General features: G+C 34.2%; 1 protein-coding gene across 3 annotated transcripts; it reads right to left on the bottom strand.

Annotated features, from left to right (window-relative positions):
* Positions 1 to 2,384: 2,384 nt before the first annotated feature.
* On the bottom strand, positions 2,385 to 21,920 carry map9 (microtubule-associated protein 9). 3 transcript variants are annotated; one of them, XM_015344747.2, is made up of 15 exons: positions 21,788 to 21,919; positions 21,353 to 21,504; positions 20,864 to 20,940; positions 20,398 to 20,497; positions 18,653 to 19,081; positions 17,751 to 17,959; positions 15,128 to 15,233; positions 14,835 to 15,001; positions 13,769 to 13,842; positions 13,119 to 13,278; positions 12,426 to 12,515; positions 11,346 to 11,507; positions 7,717 to 7,862; positions 6,060 to 6,195; positions 2,385 to 4,159 (listed from the first exon to the last, which is right to left on the bottom strand). In XM_015344747.2, exons 3-15 carry the CDS (start codon positions 20,936 to 20,938, stop codon positions 4,040 to 4,042), a joined length of 1,974 nt encoding a protein of 657 aa, XP_015200233.2. In that variant the 5' UTR covers positions 20,939 to 20,940; positions 21,353 to 21,504; positions 21,788 to 21,919; the 3' UTR covers positions 2,385 to 4,039. The 3 variants fall into 3 exon arrangements, with proteins under 3 accessions (XP_015200233.2, XP_069044108.1, XP_069044127.1); XM_069188007.1 differs by having other exon boundaries at positions 11,343 to 11,507; positions 21,788 to 21,916; XM_069188026.1 differs by lacking the exon at positions 2,385 to 4,159 and adding an exon at positions 6,629 to 6,746 and having other exon boundaries at positions 6,106 to 6,195; positions 11,343 to 11,507; positions 21,788 to 21,920.
* Positions 21,921 to 22,718: the final 798 nt, after the last annotated feature.

Below are 22,718 nucleotides of genomic sequence, written 5' to 3'. Positions count from 1 at the left end.
TGAGTGCTTCTTCCTGCACTTCTTTTCCACTTGTTTTTGTATTATTTGTACTGTAGGCTGATTCCTAACTGATTTGTTTTAGTTTACATTGAATTCACATGGATGTAAGTAATTGCCCCCATTTCCTATTTTTATATCCAAGCTCATACACACACACCTACAGAGCTAGATAAGACTTTCTTCTGATTCTGGGTCAGATAATTGCACTGAGCTTTTCATTTGTCAGTTGGGCAGATCAACATCCTGAAGCTGATGCTTTTCTGCTGATCCTAATAGCTGCTGGGGATTTTTGCTGATTTAACTTAAGATTTTTTTGTGCTTGGACTATAAGGTGTCACATGCAAGTCAACACACGGGTTAATATGTTTATCATTCTGTCACAAGCAATTGACCTAACACCAACCCCACATATAATGTTCATCTTAGAGGATGTTATTTCTGTATACAAAATCATGTATTCTGTTAAGACACACTCTGGTTTCTAAACTACACTGAACAATAATATGAAACATGACCTTTTTCTAAGGGTTTTAAGTTTTATTTTAACTTCCTTTAGGTGTTTAGTAAATTAATTATTTTTGCAATAATAACTTTATTAAATAATATAAATATATTATATATTAGATATATTATAAAATTATATCTTTATAAAAATCAGAGCATTCATTTTAACAATTTATAACTGGTACAGTGATTTAAGGGGTTTTAATATAGTGAAACAGAAATTGTAAAAGTAAATTATGAGAGTGCTTTGACCACTGCTATTAATTGTTGATACAGATTATTTGCAGTCTGTTGAATTTTGTAAACAGTCCATACACAGTGGTCTGCTTGGGTCAGGCAGCAAGCAAGATGGATGGGAAAATCTTGGTTTGTCCCCGTTACAGTTTTTTACTGAATATGCTCAGACTTTCAGAATGTCAACAAAAGAGTCCAACTTATTCTTTACACCTAATTCCATTGATTAAGTGAAAATATTATGGGGGGCAAAACACAAGATTTCTTCTGCTGCAGAAAGCATACCTTTGGCAGTATTCTGTTCTTGACTGACTCAATTTATCAGCCTGACATCTTGAACAAATTTGAAGTCCTGACTCAGAATGCTTGCAGTCAAGTGGTTGGTAAAGTCGCAAGATGGAGAGAAAAGAGTAAGCCAGAAACTATCCAACCTAAGAAATTGTGCACTGTCATTCAAACTAGAAAATCGCAGTTGTTGATTGGTTAGGATTTCATCAGGTATTATCACGATAAGCATCCTGCAGGTTCCTCAGTGACCTCTGACCCTTTGTCTTGGGCAAAACGAAGGGTGTCATATTAAAGGGAGCCAGACTGGGTTGGTTTGAGAATCTCCTGCACTGTGTCAGACTTTGGATGTTGCTTCTCAGAGAAGCTCTTTTCACCTGCATTAATACTGAGAGCCCTAATCTGCTAAATAATGGTCTCGTGAAGACCACAGAAAGATTATTTGAAATCTTAATTCTCAGTGTAATAATATGACCTGCCACTGCACAAGTATTTGAGAAACAGAAACAGAATAAAAGAGTTGTGAAATTCGTCTGTTTAATCCAAGATAGTGCCTTGTAAAAGTATTCACCCCCCTTCGATTTTGACATTCTGTTGTGTTACAGCATGGAACCATGACGTGTTTAACTGAGAATTTTTGCCACTCAGTAAACACAAAGTACTCTATGGGAACAAGTAATAGGTTTATTTCATGCTGAAAAAAAGAAGAAAACACGTTTCGGCCATGGAGCCTTCTCCACACCCGAAGAAGGCTCCATGGCCGAAACATTGTGTTTTCTTTCTTTTATCAGCATGGAATAAACCTATTACTTGTTCCTTTGCAGCCTACGTATGCTGATGCAGCTACCGACCTGAACTACTACAAAGTACTCTATAATGTAAAAGTTTTTAAAAATCCAGATATTTTACTAAATTAATCAAAAATGAAAAACAGAAAATAATTGAATGCATAAGTATTCACCCCCTTGCTTTGACACACCTAAATTACCTCTGAAGTAATCAACTCTCTTCTTCAAGGCACATAATTACTTGACTGGAGTACACCAGTCAATGGAAGTAATTATAGGAACAATGTATCTCAACTTGTTACTCAGAAATGGAAAAGTTAATAAAAAATATAAAGTATAAAAAGTAAATAAGGCTGATAGGTAGTTAGCATACTGGTGCACTTTGGCTGCTGTTGCATTACCCAGGTGGGGGCTACACATTGGTAGTGGTGAAAGGGAATCCCTATTACCTGTAAAGCACTTTGAGTGGAGCGTCCAGAAAAGTGCTTATATCTGGTAAGGATTATTAAACAAATACTTTTTACCTAGTGACAACTAAACAAACATGCATGTCCTCTTTAAAAAAGACAAATGATAGATTTTATTGGTTCTCAAACATTATTTTGCACCATTTTACAATTAGTCTAGACATTCAACATTTATTCAATTACAGTATGCCCAATGTGTTGCTAAGAACAAAACTGTATATAAAAATATCAAAACTTTCACAAAACATTTTATGTAAAAATAATATCGACAACATAGCCTTATTATTCTCTTTTGAGAAGGAAAATGGAATGATGTTAAGTATTTATAATATTGGGGGTTTATGATTCATTAAATGTTACCTTCAGTTACTAAGAATTCAAAGGGGTAAAAAACAAAAACCAAAAAAAGTTACTTTTTCAGAATTCAATTATGCTTAACCTTAAAAATTTAACTGCTCAAGGTTGCAAAGTTATTAAAAGTTTCTGTCATTTTGAACTCTTTTCACTATTATGAACATATGCTCTTGTAATTAACATTTTTAAATGCTTTATTTTACACAGTGCTGCTCTGTCTAACTACGCCTACATTTCTTAATGATCACAGTATTAAAATCATGACAAGTCATGAACTTGAATCACCAAATTAAGATAAAATATGTGATGCTCCAGTCAGCTGAAAGTTTAGAGCACGTCAGTTAGTACCACTAATAGTGAAAGAAAGATAATAAAAACAAGTGTGGGAAGGTGGCTGGTAATTCCACCTGAAACCATGTACTCTTGATTCCAACCTTTAAACCATGGGTTAAAGAATTGTCACATGTATTAGAGGAGAATGACTAGTGTGGATATTAAAACAGCTGTAGAGCAGAAGGGAAGTTACTATTGAAACTCCAGCACATGCAATTGTGCAGTATAAAAACAGTAGAAGATAACAGAAAGAAAATAGTTTTATTCTTATAATATTTTATAAGACATTTTATAAGAGATTTTATATTTTCTTTTTGGATTAGACATCCCACTAAGAAAAAAAGGTAGGGGAATTTCACCTTTTTGTAGTTGGACAGTGGGAAAACAAGATCCCTCAAGCCAGGATATAGGAGCTGAAGCCCAGCTTTTCACATAAGATATGTCAGGGTTAGTGTTATTTCAGCAGATCTGCCACTAGAGGTCTAATAAAATTTGCACATGGGTGCAAATAGGTATGGCATATACTTATGCTGCACAGTGAAAGTTGGTGTTGGGTGTTTGTGAAGAGCAAGTCTTTATGTATATTTGTGATGACCGAAAAAAGATTGCTTACCTCATGAGCAACCTTAGTTAGGCTCAGGCCCTTTCACACATGGGCATGAAACTATTATATAGTTCAGTAAAATAGCAGAAACATATCCTGTTACTTAAAAAGCAAAGGACTACAGCATTTTGCTATAAATTGATATTGTCGCCCCAAAGGGTATTAAGCTGGCATTGAACATTTTTTGTTAAGGTAAACAAACAACATTACTGAAATCATAAAATTATACAAGAGACTCTTTATGTAATCTGTTATTTGAGGTGCTTATTTGTTTCATGATATCAGCAAGTTTAAAACTTTGAATTATAAATGCAAAACATTTTTTAAAAATAACTACAACATTAAAAACAAGATAGCGCTTACATTCACAAAAATATGCACATATTTTTTCAATCAAGTTAAAAATACACTTTCCCATTCTGATATTTAATTGAAATGATGTAATTTGCATGTAAAATACATTAATGACATTATTTCCCAAAGGGTATAGTTTTATTGGGGGGGCTCCAAGGAGGAGGTGGCTCATCTTGTAAAACAGCACGAACCTTTCTTTGCTTTCTTTCTCTTTTTTCTTGTCTTTCTTTCTTCTCCTGGAAGAAAAATAATGATTTGAAATGTTTATGTACACGTTTTGGGAAAGTTGCAAAACTTGCTCACAAGGTACCACTTTTCACACTTCTCTGAAGTTACAACACAAGTTATATAACCTCCCATCAGCTAGAAGACTGCAGAAACTCAGAAGACAGCTGCAGTACTTATTCTTTTGTAGAATTTAGGCAGATGTATTGGGTGTAACCACTATAGTTGTTTGGATGACTAATGAACATGGACAATTGAACATTAGAATACGCATTCTGTGACTGGTGCTGTACTATGTATGTATGCCCTTAAATAGTTAAATATATGTTTTGTGTCTTGACAGTTATGGTAACACAAGAGATTGGCTGGGTCTGTACTTGCATTAAGAGACCTTCAGATTCAGAGACCTTGAAACAGACCTTTCTGAATAATTGTTTACAGAGAAGACATTAGGAGAAGATACATTTGTATTCCTCATTTTAATACGCTCAGGAAAGGCCTTTTGATAAGAATAAAGTTGATTCAAAACTTCACTGAGCTGCACTGTGCACCCTTCCGCGTTTAAACAAGCCTAAATGAGGAAAAGAGGAACTCAAGAACAGAAAAGAGAAGAAAGCTGTGTCAAAAGAAATGTAAATAATGTTGAAATCATGGTAGTTCAAAATGTTCTGAAGACATAAGAAACTGTGAAGCAGGACAGTGCTCTGGAAGAAATGCCTCCTGCAAACAAAATGATTCTCTGGAACTACTTGAAATGAACATTCTATGTGGACACCACCACAGGATGATGAACAGCACTTTCTGAACAGCAGGTGTATTGTAATGTGCATAAGAACATAAAAAAACCAGATGCAATTCCAACAATCTATCACATTTGGTCACCAGTTCTTCCTCTGGATTAATTCCAAAGAAGCAATAAATTATATTGTAACATGATGGGCAACATTCCAATATTCTCAGATCTTTTGCCTTGTAAAATATAACATTTTTGGTGCAGTGTGTCTATGCTAACGTTTTGCCTTTTTGCCTATAAATATGAAAATGATGTCAAGATTAATACCTAATTATTTTTGAGAGATTTTTCATGCACAAAAATAAATGGTATTTGATTTTGCACTCATCCTCACTGACAGTATTCTACACTGTTACTAAATTCATAGAAGGTGACCACCACAAATCTATATTTAAATACACTTCACATTATACAGCTTATCACTGTTTCTATTTTAGAACTTGTACTTAAGTCACACTGCAATACTCAGAATATTTTTTTTCATTTTTGTTCCTATTTTCTGGTGTACACTGACAATCATTCTTAAAATAGAACTTTCCATCCATCCACTTTTTAATCACTTCTTCCAATCCAGGGCACAGGGGGGCTGAAGCCTATTCCGGCAAGCAGCAGGCACAAGGCTGAATACACCCTGGATGGGACACCAGTCTATCACAGGGCAGACCCACGGACATGTACATACTAACACCTACTGTAGGGCCACTTTTCTCTGAGGAAAAAAATATTTCAAACATCCAAATGTTATTAATGTGCTACTTTTATCTTTTTATCATGTTATTAATAAGGGAATTACAAATACATAAAGACATAACATAATCCTTGGCGTATCTTTTACAATTTGGGTGTTATAATAACTGATTATCCCACTCTGTATTTTGTATTTTCTTAACCCTGTCTATAGACAACAGTTATATAGTTAAAATATAAAGTGTAGGACCTCTAAAACTCATACATTTAAATCGAACAGGCTGCTATAAAGTTTTATTTTTCAAAGGATGATAACAACAAACAAAAGTATACTCCTGAAATCTCTCACTTTCTTGTAGTTAATTGTGCTGGTAATATTCTTATCACCCTTACTGTAATTTCACAAGGTTTATAAATATAATTGCACATACCAGCCATTTTTCATACATTTCTAACGCCATCTTTTCTTTCTCTTCCTTTTCATATTTTTCTTCTTCTTTTTGAACTTTTTCTTGTTGTCTCTCCTTCTTGAGCTTCTTAAGGATAACTTCTTTTTTTGTCTCATTCCTAGGAATTACAAAAAGATACAGATTGTAAATGTGATGGAATAGATACCGTACAGGTAGTTCTTGATTTACTGAAAATGTGTACATTTTTGGTTTTTAAGTTCCACAAACATAAACTGTATATACCGTTTTTTAACTCAGGACAAATTACTTTTTTACTCCGTTTGACACACTGGATCACAGGCAGCAACAGATAGCTTCTTGAGTGTCAGAGACCATCCACACTACACGGATCCATTCGCACACTGGGATTGATCACTTGAATGGCAGGCTGCTGGGCAATCTTTATTTTAATGTTCTTCAAGCCTCCAAGCATTTCCCATCATCTCATCCTTACTAAATACTATCTACAAAATTTGCAGTGGCACTGTGGCTCTGTGCCTGTGGCTGGAAGGTTGCTGGTTCAAATCCCGTGGCTGGCAGAGGAATCCTACCCTGTTGGGCCCCTGAGCAAGGCCCTTAACCCCAACTCCTCCAGGGGTGCTGTACAATGGCTGACCCTGTGCTCTGACCCCAAGCTTCTTTTCCTGTCTGTGTCTCATGAAGAGCAAGCTGGGGTATATGAAAAAAATGAATTCCTAATGCAAGAAAATGTATATTGCTAATAAAGTGATCTTATCTTTACTGCACCCATCTAACATATACTTCATGTTGATTCCCTCTTGTAAGACTTGAAAGAAATACTATTTGAAATAAAACTGGCCTTTCCCATGTGACTGTAGTCTTTTTCACCAGGTCCTAAGGAATGTTTACCTTGATTACTTACACAAGTAAAGATTACTGAGACACTAGATTTGAACATAATGCTTTTTGTTCAATTATAGGATCTATTAAAAATATCTACATTACAGATATCATTTAAGGCATACATTTACAACCAGTATAACTTGAGAAAAAAACAGTTGAATGTAAAGTTTCTTCCTGTTATTTTTTATTTTAAATTTTACTTCCCTATAAAACCAGCAATGTCTGATACTCTTTTTTAAGAGGTGGTATGTATAAGTTGTGAATTTTTTTTTCTGCTGTATTTCAATGATTTAGCATTTACTTTATGTAATTTTTGTACATTGCTCTGAATCAGGGATTCTGCAAAGCAAATAAATCATAATGACATAATCTCTTGAAGCAAGAGATTTTTTATGTCAAGAAATGGCTAGATGAGATCCTCAGAATAATTCGTTAGTAAAATCCAAATGGCCTCTTCTTAGGTACTGTAAGTTCCTAATGTTCTTGTATTTTATCTACAATTCGTCACATATCTACAGTTAGTTTTTTCACTTTCAGTTTTGTAAAGAAAGAAATGCAGCATATTTATGCTATTGTGTTTAGACCTTAACAAAAACTACAAAATAAGTATGCAAAGTGTACTGAAATTGTATGAATCATTGCATTGTAGCAAAGCCTTTTACAATTACATTTCAGTTTCTTTGGGAATTATCTTCATTCATTATCTTCTTTAGTAAGAGATGGTATAGTAGGGAGCTGTTAAGTCACAACAGAATACATCTTTATTTGCTATTACCATTTTGAAAATGTAGCGTTACAGTCTCTTTTCCTCTCTTCCTTCTCCTCCTCTTGTTTCTGCTTCAGTTTTTTTTCAGCTTGTTTCTGTTTCATAAATTTCTCTTTAAGATGTTCATCTTTTTCCTCCTTCCACTTCTCAAAAACCTAGAAAGAAAATAGAAACACATAACACTAATGAACTTAAATTAATTAAATGCAAACATAATGTTAGAAATACAAGCACAAATGCTTACTGTTTATGAACCAGCTTGGGTGTTTAATGCAATATAATGCAATAACTATAAAATTCAATACAAAAACATCAATCTTGAAAAGAAAAGTTACTATGAATACTAAATACATACTTTAGATCTACCTACAAAGACACAAAATTGTTTTCTATAATGAAATTGTATGCCAAACAGTATGAAACTCTGCCAATACCATTTTGTAAAAAGATTTTCGCTATTTTTTCGCTATGTACAGAGCAGTGCTGAACCTCACGTAAGTTTATTTTGGATTTAGAATGACTGGACCTCCAGCTAAAATATAACCCAGCCTGTTTTGGGCTCTCAACGAGCACCTTGATTTCTCATGTCATTCAAAGTTCTAAAATTCAATTTATGTAGGTAAAATGCAGGCACAGTACACCAAATATAAAAATAAAAAGAAATATATTGTAATAAATACGCCCCTGCGCATAACAGGGATGTTGGCTGCCCAGGCTGAGGAAGGTCTTCTTTAGCTCAGCCGGCAAGACCCCTGTTGAGCGATGCCAGAGACCTGGGTTTGAGCCCATGCTGTGAGTGACAAACTGGGGTGGGAGCGGCGAGGGCACAAGCCCAAGAATCCGATTTTGCTACATAGATACATTCAAATATTATTTTTCACAACAGAATAAAACAGAAAGCAGAGAAAATCCTAATATACTCGGAATGTTGGTAGAGTATATGCACCACTAAAGCAGAAATAAAAGAAAGCAAAATCAATGTTTGGGAGATCACATAACAGGCTCACTGGGATTAAAAGCCAAGCCTAGCATTCCTTTCCCTGGACTCTCTTTATTGCTGTCAATTTGTAGTTCTTTTCTATGTGCTTTTGCCTCTGGCTTTATCTGAAATAGCAGTGGCCAGAAAAAGATGGACTCCTTTTCCATTTGCTCACAAATTACAGAACTGAAAATCAAGTTGGCTTCCCTAGGGCATTCAAAACAGCTGTTTTTCTGAGGCTACTGCACTAAAATTTACTATAATGAGAAAATAATTTAATTTTTGCTTGGACATCATGGCCAATTTCTTATATGTGCCACTTACTAGCTTTGAAACGTTGCAGTAAATGCTATGCAGATACACAGGTATCTGCTTTTCCGTATCTCATGTAGATAAATGTCACATTTACTATATTTTAATCTAAGTGATAGTTTGGGTATGCAGTCTCATGATAGAGATAGGAAGTATCTCTAATTACTTAGCTAGTCTTGCTCCAGTATAGGCAGCTGTGCTGAAGGAGCCTATATCTGTCTGAGCTAAAGAAAGACGTTCAGGACATTACAAGCAGTAAGTCTCCTGGCATTAATGATATCCCTCCTGACTTTCTTGCCCTAATTAAGCGCTCTTTAGCTAGGCATAATACTTCAGGTCATCGAGAAAGGTTCTTTTCAAAGGGATATTAATATTGCACTACATCCATATTAAAAAGATAAAGATCCTGCTCTCTCCACAAGATATTGGTCCATCTTACTGATGTATTTAGATACCAGGCTATATGATAAGTTGCCATCACACCAGCTGGAGGTCTACATGACAAATCTAGTTCACTATGATCAGATGGGCTTTTCATTAAAGGGCATCTGGACTCTGATAAAGTTTGCCATCTTCTTCATATTTTACATACAAATACAGGCATTTGCTCCCTTGTTCAATTTTTCATTAGATGCAGAGAAGATGTTTGATCAGTTTGAGTGGGAATACCTATGGTAAGTTCTGCATGACATGGTCTTGGGATCAGGTTACACTACTATGATAAAAAAAATACATGGTAACTCTTAACTGTAATGAAATTAATACACAACAAATGTTCTCAATTCACTATTCCTAGAGGCATTTAGCAGGAATGCCAATTTTAACCTTTGTTCATATTGATTTGGAACCTCTAGTTCTACCTATTCAACAATTTAATGTTTCAAATGATATTGCTGTTAATAATGCTCAGTTTTGTATTTTGCTTTATGCAGATGGCACAGAGCTATATTTATGCCTCTCAGGTCTTGCATCATCTGCTAACTATTGTCAATAATTTGGGGGGCTTTATCATGATATGAAACAAATTGGTCCAAATCTGCATTACTTCTAAACCCTGCAGTGTACCTTCAGCTGTGCCATTGATCACTTGAGAATACCTTGATATTGAGATTTGTTCTTCTTACAGACCTTTAGAACACACAATTGTATAACATTTTAAAAGGCTAAACACTACTGTGAACAGATGGACTCCATTATGATGAATGAATGTGTTCTATGATTATCTTCTTTTCCTATTTTGAAATTCATATGGAAAGGGAAGCAACCACATATTAAATTCGCCTCTCTGCTAGTGACAGATTTCAAGGAGGCCTGCCTTTACCACTGTGCCCTTGAATTGTGTCCACTGATTGATTATACCCTGATATTCCTCTTATCTGGATATCCACTTGAAGAAAGTCTAGTGTCGCCATTTACTGTAGGTATCAAGATTTGATTTATTTGGGGTATCTCTTTGATATTGTAGGTTATGTTTTGGCCTGATAATTACAAAATTAAGGTTTGTTGTCCAGTGAAAAGAATACAAAATCATGCCAATTCTCCTGTTAAGAAACAAAGCTAGAAGTAAATTTATAATTTAGCAGAAAGATGATGGTCTTTGTTCATTTCAGCATTTGCAATCACAGCAGGATTACTTACAGGCTCTTCTTTATGTATTTATTGTACATCTCTGTTCTGCAAAGCATACCTATGGTGTCCTTTGGTGTGCAAAGTTCTATACACTAAATGAATAATATGTTTTACATAAAGGCAAAAGCAGAGGGATTAGCTTCCTTTATTTTTATAACAGGCTTCATATAAGCCCTTGGAAATAGTTAATATCTGCAACGGAGAATTAAATGTCACAGGTGAAGACATACTCCACAATAATATTTGGGATAATATATATTCTGTGTCCAGAAATACAAACTGTTGAATCTTCTTAAATTTCTTCCAGAGTGTATAAACCCCCTTGTGACTGGTATCATAAGTATCATTTTGGTTAATTATGGTATGTATGTACTTGTTTTGGGAGTATCCAGAATTGGTTAGTCTTGTAAAAAGCTCCCTTCTGGTTTTCCCTTATTCTAAATTGAGATTTCCCCTGTTCGTACTTGGTACCCTCAGATGATGAGGGTTCTACTCTAGGCCTCTCGCTGTGACAGAAACGTATCTGGATGGCGAGTCAGACTATCGCTAAAATGGAGCTGGTGCTGCGTCGGGAGCCTCTGCATTCCCTCTCTTGCAGCACTGGATCCAGGACTACATTGGTATAAATTATATTACTTCGGTCTACTTAAATCCATGGTGCTGGTTCCATCGTTTAATCACAAAAAATGAAAACAGGAAAGATTAATTTCATTACTGCCTTTTTTGCTATTTCCTTTCGCTCCACTTTCTCTTCGTTTTCTTTTTGTTTTTTCATGTCCTCTTCTTGTTTTGTCTTTACTTTAGCTTTAATATCTTCTGTTTTCTTTTCTTTCCAAGCTTGAAAGGAGGTCTTTGCCTCCTCCTTTTTATTCAATTCTTCCTATAAAAAAGATTATATCAGATTAAAAAAAAAATTCTATATCTTTTACAAACAGATTGGAAACCTAATGAACCAGAGAACACAAGTGGAAAAATACTGGAAGTACATTTAATAATGAGAGTAGAATGCATGACTTTATGCACTATATGTAGCTTTATAGCTGTGGAGAAATGGCTGGAGAATTCTGTATCTATTAACTACTAATCTTATTTTACCATTAACTCATCAGGCACAAGGAGATGTACTCTTTCAAAGACCCTTCAAATGATAAAATAAATACAATTGCTAAGCAAAAGTACCAATATATTCCCTTTATTTTGTATTAAGTTTCTTCTTATATTTTAACTTTCTATTCAACAAGCGTAAATCCACAAAGCCTTTACACTACTACTTCAATATTTAATACTTTTATTGTACTTTGTAAGTTATACTGTTACAGCTATAGGTGACTAGAAAGTTTCTCTAAAAATCTAGATGAAGTGGGAACACTGGGCAATGTTGGGAAGCAAATGGGATGTTTTCTGAGATGTAGGGTGTCCAGAATCTGTAATCGAAGCAATCAAAAAGTTTATCTTTGTTTACTTTAGATAATTAAATTCTGGGCAAATTATTAAGTGTCAATCAACAGTCCAGAAAGACACCACATAAAATCAAATCAAGACAGAGAAAAGTGGGAGAGAGACCACAACAAAGAGAGGAGACAGGAAGAGAGAGACCTTGAAAAAATAACCTAAACCTTAATGGTGTTCCTGCTCCCTCTGCTGGCATTCCATTTTATTTTTGGGACTGAAATTATTAAAGGTCTTAATGATAACATAAACATGAAGCACATTCAGATGAACTCTTACCAGATAATACACTGGGTAAAAGTATCTCCACATCATCAAAAATTAATATGTTCCAAAGACATTTCCATACCTCCTTTTTCTTCTCTTCCTTATGCTTTTCCTCCAGTTTCTTAGTTTTTAGAGTTGCTTGTAAAATTTGTTTTTTCTTTTTTAGCCAGTCCTGTAAAGAATGTTTTTTTTCCAAATGTTGATAAATAACTACATTACTTGACGTTTTGTCAGTAAAGTAATTTGTTTGAATTCTGTACATGTAAATTACATGGTGACTCCAGGAGATAAGGAAAGTAGGTAATTTACCTTTATTTATTTTGGGGCCTCAGTAAATATATGCTCATTGTTTTACAAAGAATACAACCAAATTCTTCTTAGTTTTGATGCAACGAAAATCTAAATCTGATGACTATTTTTTCAAATAATTTATCTTTTTAGCAAACACATCTCTCAATATTTGATCAGCTGTACTAGTTTTATCCACATATTAAAAGATTAATAAATTAAATAGAGGCTGTAACATTTACACAGGAGCGAATATAATAAATCTGTGTACAACATTTTTAGCAAGCTATTCAATAATAATACAACTATAATTGTCACAGAAACCTAAAGCCTATAAAAATATGAATTATATCAATTATTTTTTTCAGGAATGAAAAACTTGATTTAGAATTTTATAGCTTGAATAAAGAAACAAGCTTTGGAATAAAGAAATCAGATTTTGTAATAAACAAAAATACATTCTAAGTGAAGAAATCAACATTCCTACTTGGTAAATTATAGCCCGGAGAGAGTCAGCTGCTTCAGTGTGAATCTCCTTTTGAGAAGTGCATTGGTCTAAAACTTTTAGTGTCCCCAGGTAACGAGATTCAGTTGTGTATGAACAAAGGTTTTGTTGCTTTTTGCTCTGTGAACAAGAACTTAAAGACCTGAAATTAGATGCAATTTAAAACATAAAATGTGTAAAATAAACATGCAAATAACAATTGTCACTAAAATTAAAGTTAATCTAATGTATTAAATAAATATTATGTACATTTATTGGGATGTCCACTTTACTTAACAAAGAGCAAGACTGTTTAACTTTTTAACATCAAGTGACTTGAACAGAATCTTTCTAGATATTTGGTGTCTCAAAGACAAAATATATTAGATATTTTCATTACTCCTTATTCAATCCTACTTAATATAAAATTATAATTTCACCTCTCTGAGTATACAGTTTTCTGAGTAATTCAATTCTCTTTAGCTCATATAAAACAAAATGGAATTGTCTTGACCAAAAGCTTTACGGTCTGGCTAAGAAAATATAATTTCCTATATTGTGATAGGAGACAACCTTTCCTAACCTTGGATGGCAAAACTATGTTCTTTAGAAATGGGCAATGAAAGAGAGATCAGAGATCACACAAAAGTGACCTGTTATCAGATGGTTTTTCATCAGCTGGACTTGCTCCATCCATATCACCATTTGGCTCATCCTCAGCTTCTCCCTAGTCAGTAAAACATATTACCACATTATTTAATTAATTTATACCACAAGGGTAAATGTCTAGAAGTAAGAAACAATATGTAAAGAGAGTGGGCATGAGGAAAATACAGCACATGCTCCATTCCAGTTCTAGTCATACCAATAGTTTGAAATAATGGAATTACAATTGCTTATGCTGCAGAAAATATATGATAGATACTGCAAATTAAACGTAGGCACAACATCTTGGTGTGTTCTCTTATTTATAAGAAATCACTGCAATTGTTGATGGATTGTATGTTGTCTAATTTATCATACTGTAGTTAAAAATAAAATATTTATACTGGACAGATTTCAGCTCAATTAAATTTAAAGATGCACACATACAAAACGTACATCTGTAATTACTTTTAAATGGAAAGTTGATGTAAATCTGGATTAAGAAAATGGGAATGTAGAGTACTATGAAAAGCTGTGATTATGAAGTTAAAATAGTTACATAATTAAAAATATCTGTGCCTTTACAGCAACAGATTCAGTGGTTTCAACCAAAATATTTCACATTTCACACATTTGTGTCTTCAAGGAAATAACTGGATAGGTTAAATAATAAGTATTAATAATTTGAAGCCTAAAAACATGATGTCTGTAATTTAAAGAAGTTACTATGAACTATGACCTTTGCTCTATTAACAAAATAAAATATAATCAAGCACTGCAATAAACAAAATCATACACACATGAAAATATAATACTTAATTTATAAAAAATATACTAATGTAGTATAATAGTTATTAGGATCTCATTAAGATGCAGTGGGTCTTATCTTTAGAACCAATTTAAGCCACATTCACTTTAGTCAAGTACTTTTTGGATAAACCTGACTAAAATTATTGACCAAACTTTAGCTAACACCCACAAGACTAAAAATACGAATATTGCTAATGAAAAACTTGCCATTTTAAATCCTAGAGTGGCGCCTCTCTCAATTTCTGATCAATGATTTTTTTTTACCTTCCTCAGACTGGGTCTATGGAATGAAGCATGCCGTCTTGTGACTTCCTTTCCTCTAGATAATTCAGCAGATTTAACACTCTCCTCTGGTCTGCATTCCTTCTGCTTTGTAGGAGCAAATAATTTTTGGACATCTTCTTCATTGTTATCTTCTATACGATTCCACTCTAAACAAGACACAAATTTGAAATACTCCAACTCTAAAAACAATAAGATCCAAAATAAAGTGAGGATATTTAAGAGTTACACATAAGAAAAATAATTCTTCTAACTTAGTCTTTGGGTAACCATACCTCTGGTGAAAGAACCCTGTCTTGATTTGTCGGAAAGCTGCCCATCACCTGTAGAGGAAGGACATCTGCTAAATCTTGATGATATGGAATGATATGTTTCAGGTTTCTAGAGCACAAGCAAAAAAGAAACAAAAGGGTCACACTTTAAAAGACCTTAAATTCCTTAAATAGTTTCAGGCAGTAGGAGAGAAGAAAACAAATGGAAAATTGATTTTTCTATAAAAAAATTTTAAACCAGAAATATAAAGAAAATCACATGGCACATGCTTTTCTGATAGCATTGGAGTTTTCCAGTTCTACTGCTACCCAGAAACTGGCACTGTTGCATGTAAAATATTGTTGTCATTCACTTCTGAAGTATTCGCTTTGTGTGTGCTATTTAATGGCTTTATTTGGAAACCACTTCAATCAGCATTTCCACAATCTATATATGAGAATCTCTGGACTTCGGATTTGGACATGTTCCCCAAACATAAAGGTATGAGTGGGAAACAATCAAGACCGCTGATCAAACCTCTTGAAATAAAATAAGATTCATTAATGATTGGTGACAGCTTTTGATCCACCTGACACAGTTTCGGGATACAACTTCTGCGCATTGCACCGGGCCACCCAGGACCCTCAGAGTTTCTAAAATAAAATTTTCAGATAGAACTACCAAACCACCCGTTCTAAACTTGACTTGGGCCCCAAAATCAAGCACTGATCTTAAAAAGTGTCTAAATAGTGTGTGAATGCTAACCCTAACCCTACCTGGGGTGTCAAGAGAGCATTTCCGCGATCAATATCTGAGCCTCTCTGGACTTCGGATTTTGACATGTTCCCCAAACAAAAAAGTTATGAGTGGGAAACAATCAAGACTGCTGATGAAAGCTCTTGATATTAAATGAGACTCAATAAAAGTTGGTGACAGATTTTGATCCCACCAACTCAGTTTCAAGAAACAACTACCACACGGTGAAATGCATCACCCAGGACCCTCAAGAGTTTCTGGAAAAAAAAAATAATTCAGATAGAACTACCAAACCAACCTTTCTAAATTTGACTTGGGCCTCAAAATCAAGCACTGAGCTTAAAAAGTATCTAAATAGTGTGTGAATGCTAACACTAACCCTACCTGGGGTGTCAAGTGAGCATTTCCGCGATCAATATCTGAGCCTCACTGGACTTCGGATTTTGACGTTTCCCAAACATAAAGGTATGAGTGGGAAACAATCAAGACTGCTGATCAAACCTCAATTAAATGAGATTCAATAATGCTTGGTGACAGCTTTTGAATCACCAGAGTCAGTTTCGGGATACAACTACTGTACCACAGGACCCTCAGAGTTTCTGAAAAAAAAATTCAGATAGAACTACCAAACCACCTGTTCTAAACTTGCCTTGTTTTGTTTGCTACAAAATCAAGCACTGAACTTAAAAAGTGTCTAAATAGTGCGTGAATGCTCATTTGACACCCCTGAAAATTAAAAATCATAGGACTAAAGAAAAACTAAACAGAAAGGACTACAAAGAAACTTGTGACTAAGCTAGGTAAGGAAGAAAGCTTATGTGGAAATATAACAATTCTTCTTTATATGACATAAGGACCATATAAACACAAAGAGCAGTTAAGTCTGCAATGGCCTCAGACATCAAAATCTTTGAAAAAAATATATGGTTTACAGAACTCAGAAAAGAACAACTGGGAACATTTCCGTTTAGTTATTATAAAATATAAGCATACATTTTAAGATTTAGTGCATAGACTAAGTGAAATTATTTTGTAGTTGTGTTACATTTTGTTTGTTGGTACACTACATTTAATTGTGTTAAAGTGTATATACTTCTCAAAACTCAACAGTGTTACAGTACTATATTTGAATGGTTTAATAATTGCCCTCCTACTTCTCTATAATCAATTATTCATGCTTATAAAATGTATATTGCAGTATATGTATTTATTGTAGAAATTATACAGTGTGGATAAACGGTGTACAGTATACATAAATATATTAGAGGAGGAAAGCACATGTATATTTTTTAGTATGGGCTAACTTTCTTACACAAGTATTTTAATGTATATTGTATTGTGCTACTCCAAAATTGTTTAACCCTTAGGTATACATCTTCTGAATCTGGAAAAATATGAAAAGCAGATGTACACTGTATTTCATTATGCAATGGACACATATAATTGATCTGATAGTAATATTGTATGATATGCATTTTTAGGTTGGATTCAAAGTTTGCAAAACTTCACAAACTGACAAATACTAAGTTTAGATTTTGTTCCAAAAGTACAATTTTATATAAAAAAAATAATTCTCATCAAAGGAAATTTGGGGATTATTCTGTCATCCAATCATTGGGATAAAATTTGCTTGAGAAAAACAATTCAGTCCTTTTGCCATGATTTAGCTCAAGAACATGTTGAGCTCAATGTGACTCAAAGAACAAAGCTGACTATTACCAGCCTAAAATATTTCTCTCAGTTTTACTTTCAGGTCAATATTAATAAACCCATTAATACAAAATCTGCTAGATGAAAAGGGCAAAAAAAGGCAAAAGCCAAAACTGTTCATATTTATCAGATCTCACACAAATTGACAATAACTGCACAGCCAATAGCAAAATAAGGCACCTGAGGACTGGAGCTCCTGGAGTTTTGTTTTCCTTCAGATGATGATGCTCTGCTGGTCATTTCAGCAGATAAGGGTATGGAGACTGATGACGTAGGTGGCCTGCTTGGTGATTTCTCACTTCCACCTACACTGTCTTCTTCAGTATTACTGCTGCCTCTGTGACTTCTCTGCCTTGGCCGAGGCTTAGGAATTTCATCATCAAGGATACCTATAAAACGAACACCAAGAAATAGTCATTGAACATTGAGCCAGACATCACATTATAAAATAAAATATATATATATAATATTTCGCTTTAGGCGCTCTTTTGGCCAGTTTTCACATTATTTCTTCCATCTCTGAAATGACACAAATGACACATTTAAAAAAGCCAGCCAGAATTTTCTTATTCAAAATTATTCAAAAATAATTTACCACATCTAATTTGCAGTTGAATTTAAGAATCCCCATCCATTTTCACACATATACAGCACTGAGATACCTAACTGCATGTGAAAACTGTAAATCCTTTATATTTCTATTTCCTTTTATGATATCGTAAGCCGCAATGGATTTTGTTGTAGTGCCACTGTGTGTACCACACATGAAAAAATATACAAAATATTGCTCACTACAAGTGACTGATGCCCCACTGAATGATGTGGGCACAAAGGTGTAAAAGTATGCAACAACAAAGCATGAGGTACAATGAGTTACAACTTTATTATGCCTAAGGCTTTTCTTTAAACAGTGGGCCAAATATTACAGCTGTGAAGATCCTAGTAAGATTCTTTAGAGTACATTGTTCCAGTGGATGGAAACCCCAACATTTTTTACTGTTCTTAAAAAATGGCATAAGATCTTACACTTAACACTAAAAAGGGCTAAGCTTTTGAAAACGTACAGTACTTTACTACAGTACCTGAGGAAGGTGTGTGTTTCAGATTGCTTTCTCTGAGTTGTGGGGTAGGTTTTTCTTCATTTTCTCTGCTCAAATTTGCAGTCATTCCTGATGGCTGTGACAGAGTAGATTCCCTGTGACTTCTTTCTGTTGGCACCAATGTTTTAGACTCTTGACAAGTAGTTTCTGTTTGAAGAGATGGTGAGGACTCAGGATGGCCACACTCTTCCTCTCTTTTAACTTCTGCCCCATTTTTTACTTCAATGTCCGAATCCTCTTCTTTTGTGGGGAAACTTTTTCTTCTTGTTTTCAAAAATGACACTCTCTTGGGCCTCACATTTTCTTCTTCATCATCTGAGAGCTTAAAATCATTTATTTTATGTTTCTTTTTCCCTATTTTGGACCTTTCACTCTTTGTTTTTTTGGACTTAAGCAATTCTTTAAAGAGATCTGAAAAAGAGTAGTCAGTTATAGTTTAAGATAAAAAATAAATCACAGTATGAGCTGTTCAAAAATGCTTAAAACATTTTTAAATTGTTTTTAAAAAGTAATACGCAAAGAAATGGGCTTGAATGTCAAACCATAAAGCGCAACTATTCAACGACATAAATTGTTTGAAGTATAAATATTTCCAACATGAAACAAAAAGTGTAGAAGACAGTATCAGGAAAAATCATCTGGGAGTTCTGAGCCAGCTTCAATCTCAGAACAAAAAGCTAATTAAAGAACAAAAAGCAAAAATTAAATGTGTAATGGTATTTATGGTTTTATGGTATGCAGATTTCTAAACTATAAAAAAGATTATCAAAATAACTACTAAGTCTTCACTTGACTGCACAGCAAGTAAAAGACTTATCCACAAAAGGAAACAGTAATAGGTATGCAAAGGAACAAGTAATAGGTTTATTCCATGCCATCTTTTCAGCATGGAATAAGCCTATTACTTGTTCCTTTGCAGCCTACGCATGCTGATGCAGCTACCCACATGAACAGTTATAGTTATGCTTTTATTAAATGTAAGCCATTATGAAGTAGCAGCACAAAGACTGCTTATTAACTGGTTAATTTTGATCTAAACTCTAAATGGTAAACTCTGCTTTCTTCCATAATATATATTTCCAACAAACTACTCACAAAACTACCTCACCATTTTCACTTATGCTTATTTATAATTTTTAAAGTTATACAATTTTTCAGTATTTCTATCATGCTGTAAAATGTCCCCTGGAAAATAGGACAACACTTTTTTGAGAGAATTTTTAAACATCTTTACAGTGACTGACAGAAAAGAAAATTAATTAAAATTAAGTATTAATTACTTTTATTTTATTTTTTATGTTGCAAAGTCAATCCTACAATATACAAAATGGAGACCATTAAAACTAAACCACTTTTTTAGCTTGGTTCACAAAATAAAAACTGTATTGCTTTTATAGTCAAACAACATGTATTAAAATGTGCTTAATACATGTTATTTGACAACATGCATTAGTTATGTTTGACTTGTAGTGGAAGAATGCATTTAAAACACAAAGTGTTAGGTTTTTTGCCATTAAAGACAATAGACAGGAAAGAATATCTACACTGCCTTAAATTTCCAATCATCGATAATCTGCAAACTAAACTGTCATAAAATGTTGTTTTTGAAAATGTTCAGACATTTATCTTCTAAAAACACTGTGATAAATCTAATCCTATCCCTTGATACTAAATGGTCAAAATACGTGACTATGAGGTCTATAAGCTTGATAAGAAGCTTTAATTACCATCATCATCAGCATCATCTTCAAAGTCATCTGAGTAATTATTCATATATTCAGAATTATATTTTGCTGTTCTTGCAGAAATAGCTGCTTGCAACTCATCCTGAAATCAAAGACATGGTTTTCTTATAAATGCATTGTTATCTAGCGCAGGCAAGACAGAATATTTAAATAAACACATGCACGGCATACTTAGTAACCAATGTTGTATTTGAAAAACAAATCAATGCAGTAAAAGCTTGATCTAAGAATTTTAATGTAGACTAGCATTGTGGTTATACTTGACAATGGCAACACATGGATTACCCATTAAACAATCTACATACTGCACTGTATATATGTTTTTCACCAAGGTGCTATATTACTGAAATTGTAAATGTACAGGAACTGAAGCAATGAAGCACTGTCATTACGGTACACTTTTTAAACTAGAATTGAATTATTTACAGAGGTTGGTCTAGCTTCATACCTGGAAAGTTGTTCTTTTTGAAACTCTGGGACTTTTAGAATATGCTAACGTTGTGCTGAAATGATCTTCAGACATTTCTGTGAGGGGGGAGAAAAAAGTGAAGCGGGCGCATAAATACAAAATAAATACAAGGACAAAACGCTGTAAAGCCAAGGTACAAGGTACCTCACGTAGGAAAAGGAGAACGTCAAACACCGATTAATTACAGTACATCTTTAAGATTTTACTTCCTGGAATTGTATAAAAATATATCCTAGCTTATCAAAGCGCACTTAATGTGGATATTACTAACCATACACAAACCACGGAGATACTAATGGCTGTTGTATATTAAAATCTATGAAATATCTATCAGATCAATTTTAAGTACACCATTTAGAAAAGAATCAGAAAACATTTAACTACTAATTATTTAGCTTGGTATAATGTAACTTTAAGAACATACATTAACATTATGTATGTGCCTAATGTTTCTTTACTTATACTTACCAGATTTGCGCTCAAGGTATATTATTATTCAAAAATGAAATTTACATTTTTCCGCAGAACGAATCAAAAGTTAAGCAAATTAAAAAAGTTGAAATTCATCTGGTTAGAGATGTAACATTTCACAATATGCAGCAATATGAGGCGGTCTGTTTCTAGGAGACAGAAAACAACGGAAATTGTCATGAAACTGAAAGTCATTTCCGGGATCTACGACGTATTTCTTCCCCGGTTTCCATCAATTCTATTATTTGTTGGTATTAGAAGCAAGAGATATTTTTCAGTATTCTGAATATTTATGACAAAACACAATAAGACAAAGACCTATAGTACTTATTTTTCCAGATTATTTTTGACACAGCAGGAAAATAAGTAATTCATTAAAAAACACGATGTCATTAACACTACAAATCACATAGATTTGCAACTACGTTTTACCTGTAGGATCCTTATTATCGCTGTTAACTACAGTTATAGCCAAAATGGATTTGAATTTAGTCTTTCATAATTTGTAATTTTCCTTCATCACAATGTACAGTTACGTCTCTGACAAACATCCTTGCGTGTATCCCTCCGTGTATCTGATGACAAAACGCGTGTATGCAGATATAAGTAAAAAAAATCTAATATTTCTGCAGTCAGAATTTATCATTTATAAAATCTAGTATTTTGATCATTTAAAACGTAATATAACTACAAAGGAAAATGATTTATTCCATGCTGACAAGAAAAGAGATAACGTTTCGTCTGTGGAACCTTCTTCGGGTGTCCACAGCCGAAAAGCGGTGTCGCTTTTCTTTTCAGTATGAACCTTTACCTGTTCCTTTGCAGCCTTCGCATGCATTACTAATTAAAAAGGGAAAACGTGCAGAATGCAAATAAAGTCATATGGTAAACTACTGCGCACAGGGCAGAACGGCATGTGCATTATGTGAAGTGAGTACGTTTGGAATCATATTTTTATGAGCTATAAAAGTAAATATATTGTAAAAATTCGGGTAACGAATTCGGGCTCGGCGAAGAATGGAGCAGGCAGGGGACTCAGGGAATGGTTTTATTAACATTTATTAACTCGAACTGGGGAAAGGTACACACACAGGGACAGGGGTTACAGCGCTGCACCTACACTAACACACACACGAAGGGAAGAGGCTGTCTCTCAGCCTCTGCCCCACTATATACGATCCCGTAGTCCCGCCGCGCGTGGCGCTACAATATTGTAACGCCCTCGCCTGGTGGTGAGGAGGTAGCGCCCCTAGGCGCTCGTAGTACCGCTGGGCATGCTGGGAGTGGTAGCCGGGAAGAGTCTGAGGGTCAGCACGATGACCAGCGGCTGACCCTGCCTGTGTAAATAATGTCCTAGTAATTC

Source organism: Lepisosteus oculatus, chromosome 1, assembly GCF_040954835.1.
Source record: "Lepisosteus oculatus isolate fLepOcu1 chromosome 1, fLepOcu1.hap2, whole genome shotgun sequence".
Taxonomy (NCBI): domain Eukaryota; kingdom Metazoa; phylum Chordata; class Actinopteri; order Semionotiformes; family Lepisosteidae; genus Lepisosteus; species Lepisosteus oculatus.
Note: the sequence above shows the minus strand (reverse complement) of the source record. Positions and strands in the feature narration are given on the sequence as shown.

Bases quoted from the DNA above. Each gene is read 5' to 3' on its own strand.
- map9 (XM_069188007.1), bottom strand. From the start codon at position 20,938: ATGTCTGAAGATCATTTCAGCACAACGTTAGCATATTCTAAAAGTCCC. The intron at 7,863-11,342 runs GTAATGAAATTA...TTTTCTTTCTAG, and splicing joins AGGAAATAGCAAAAAAGGCA to GTTTTTGAGAAGTGGAAGGA. The intron at 4,160-6,059 runs GTATGTGCAATT...TTTTTCTTCCAG, and splicing joins AAATGTATGAAAAATGGCTG to GAGAAGAAAGAAAGACAAGA.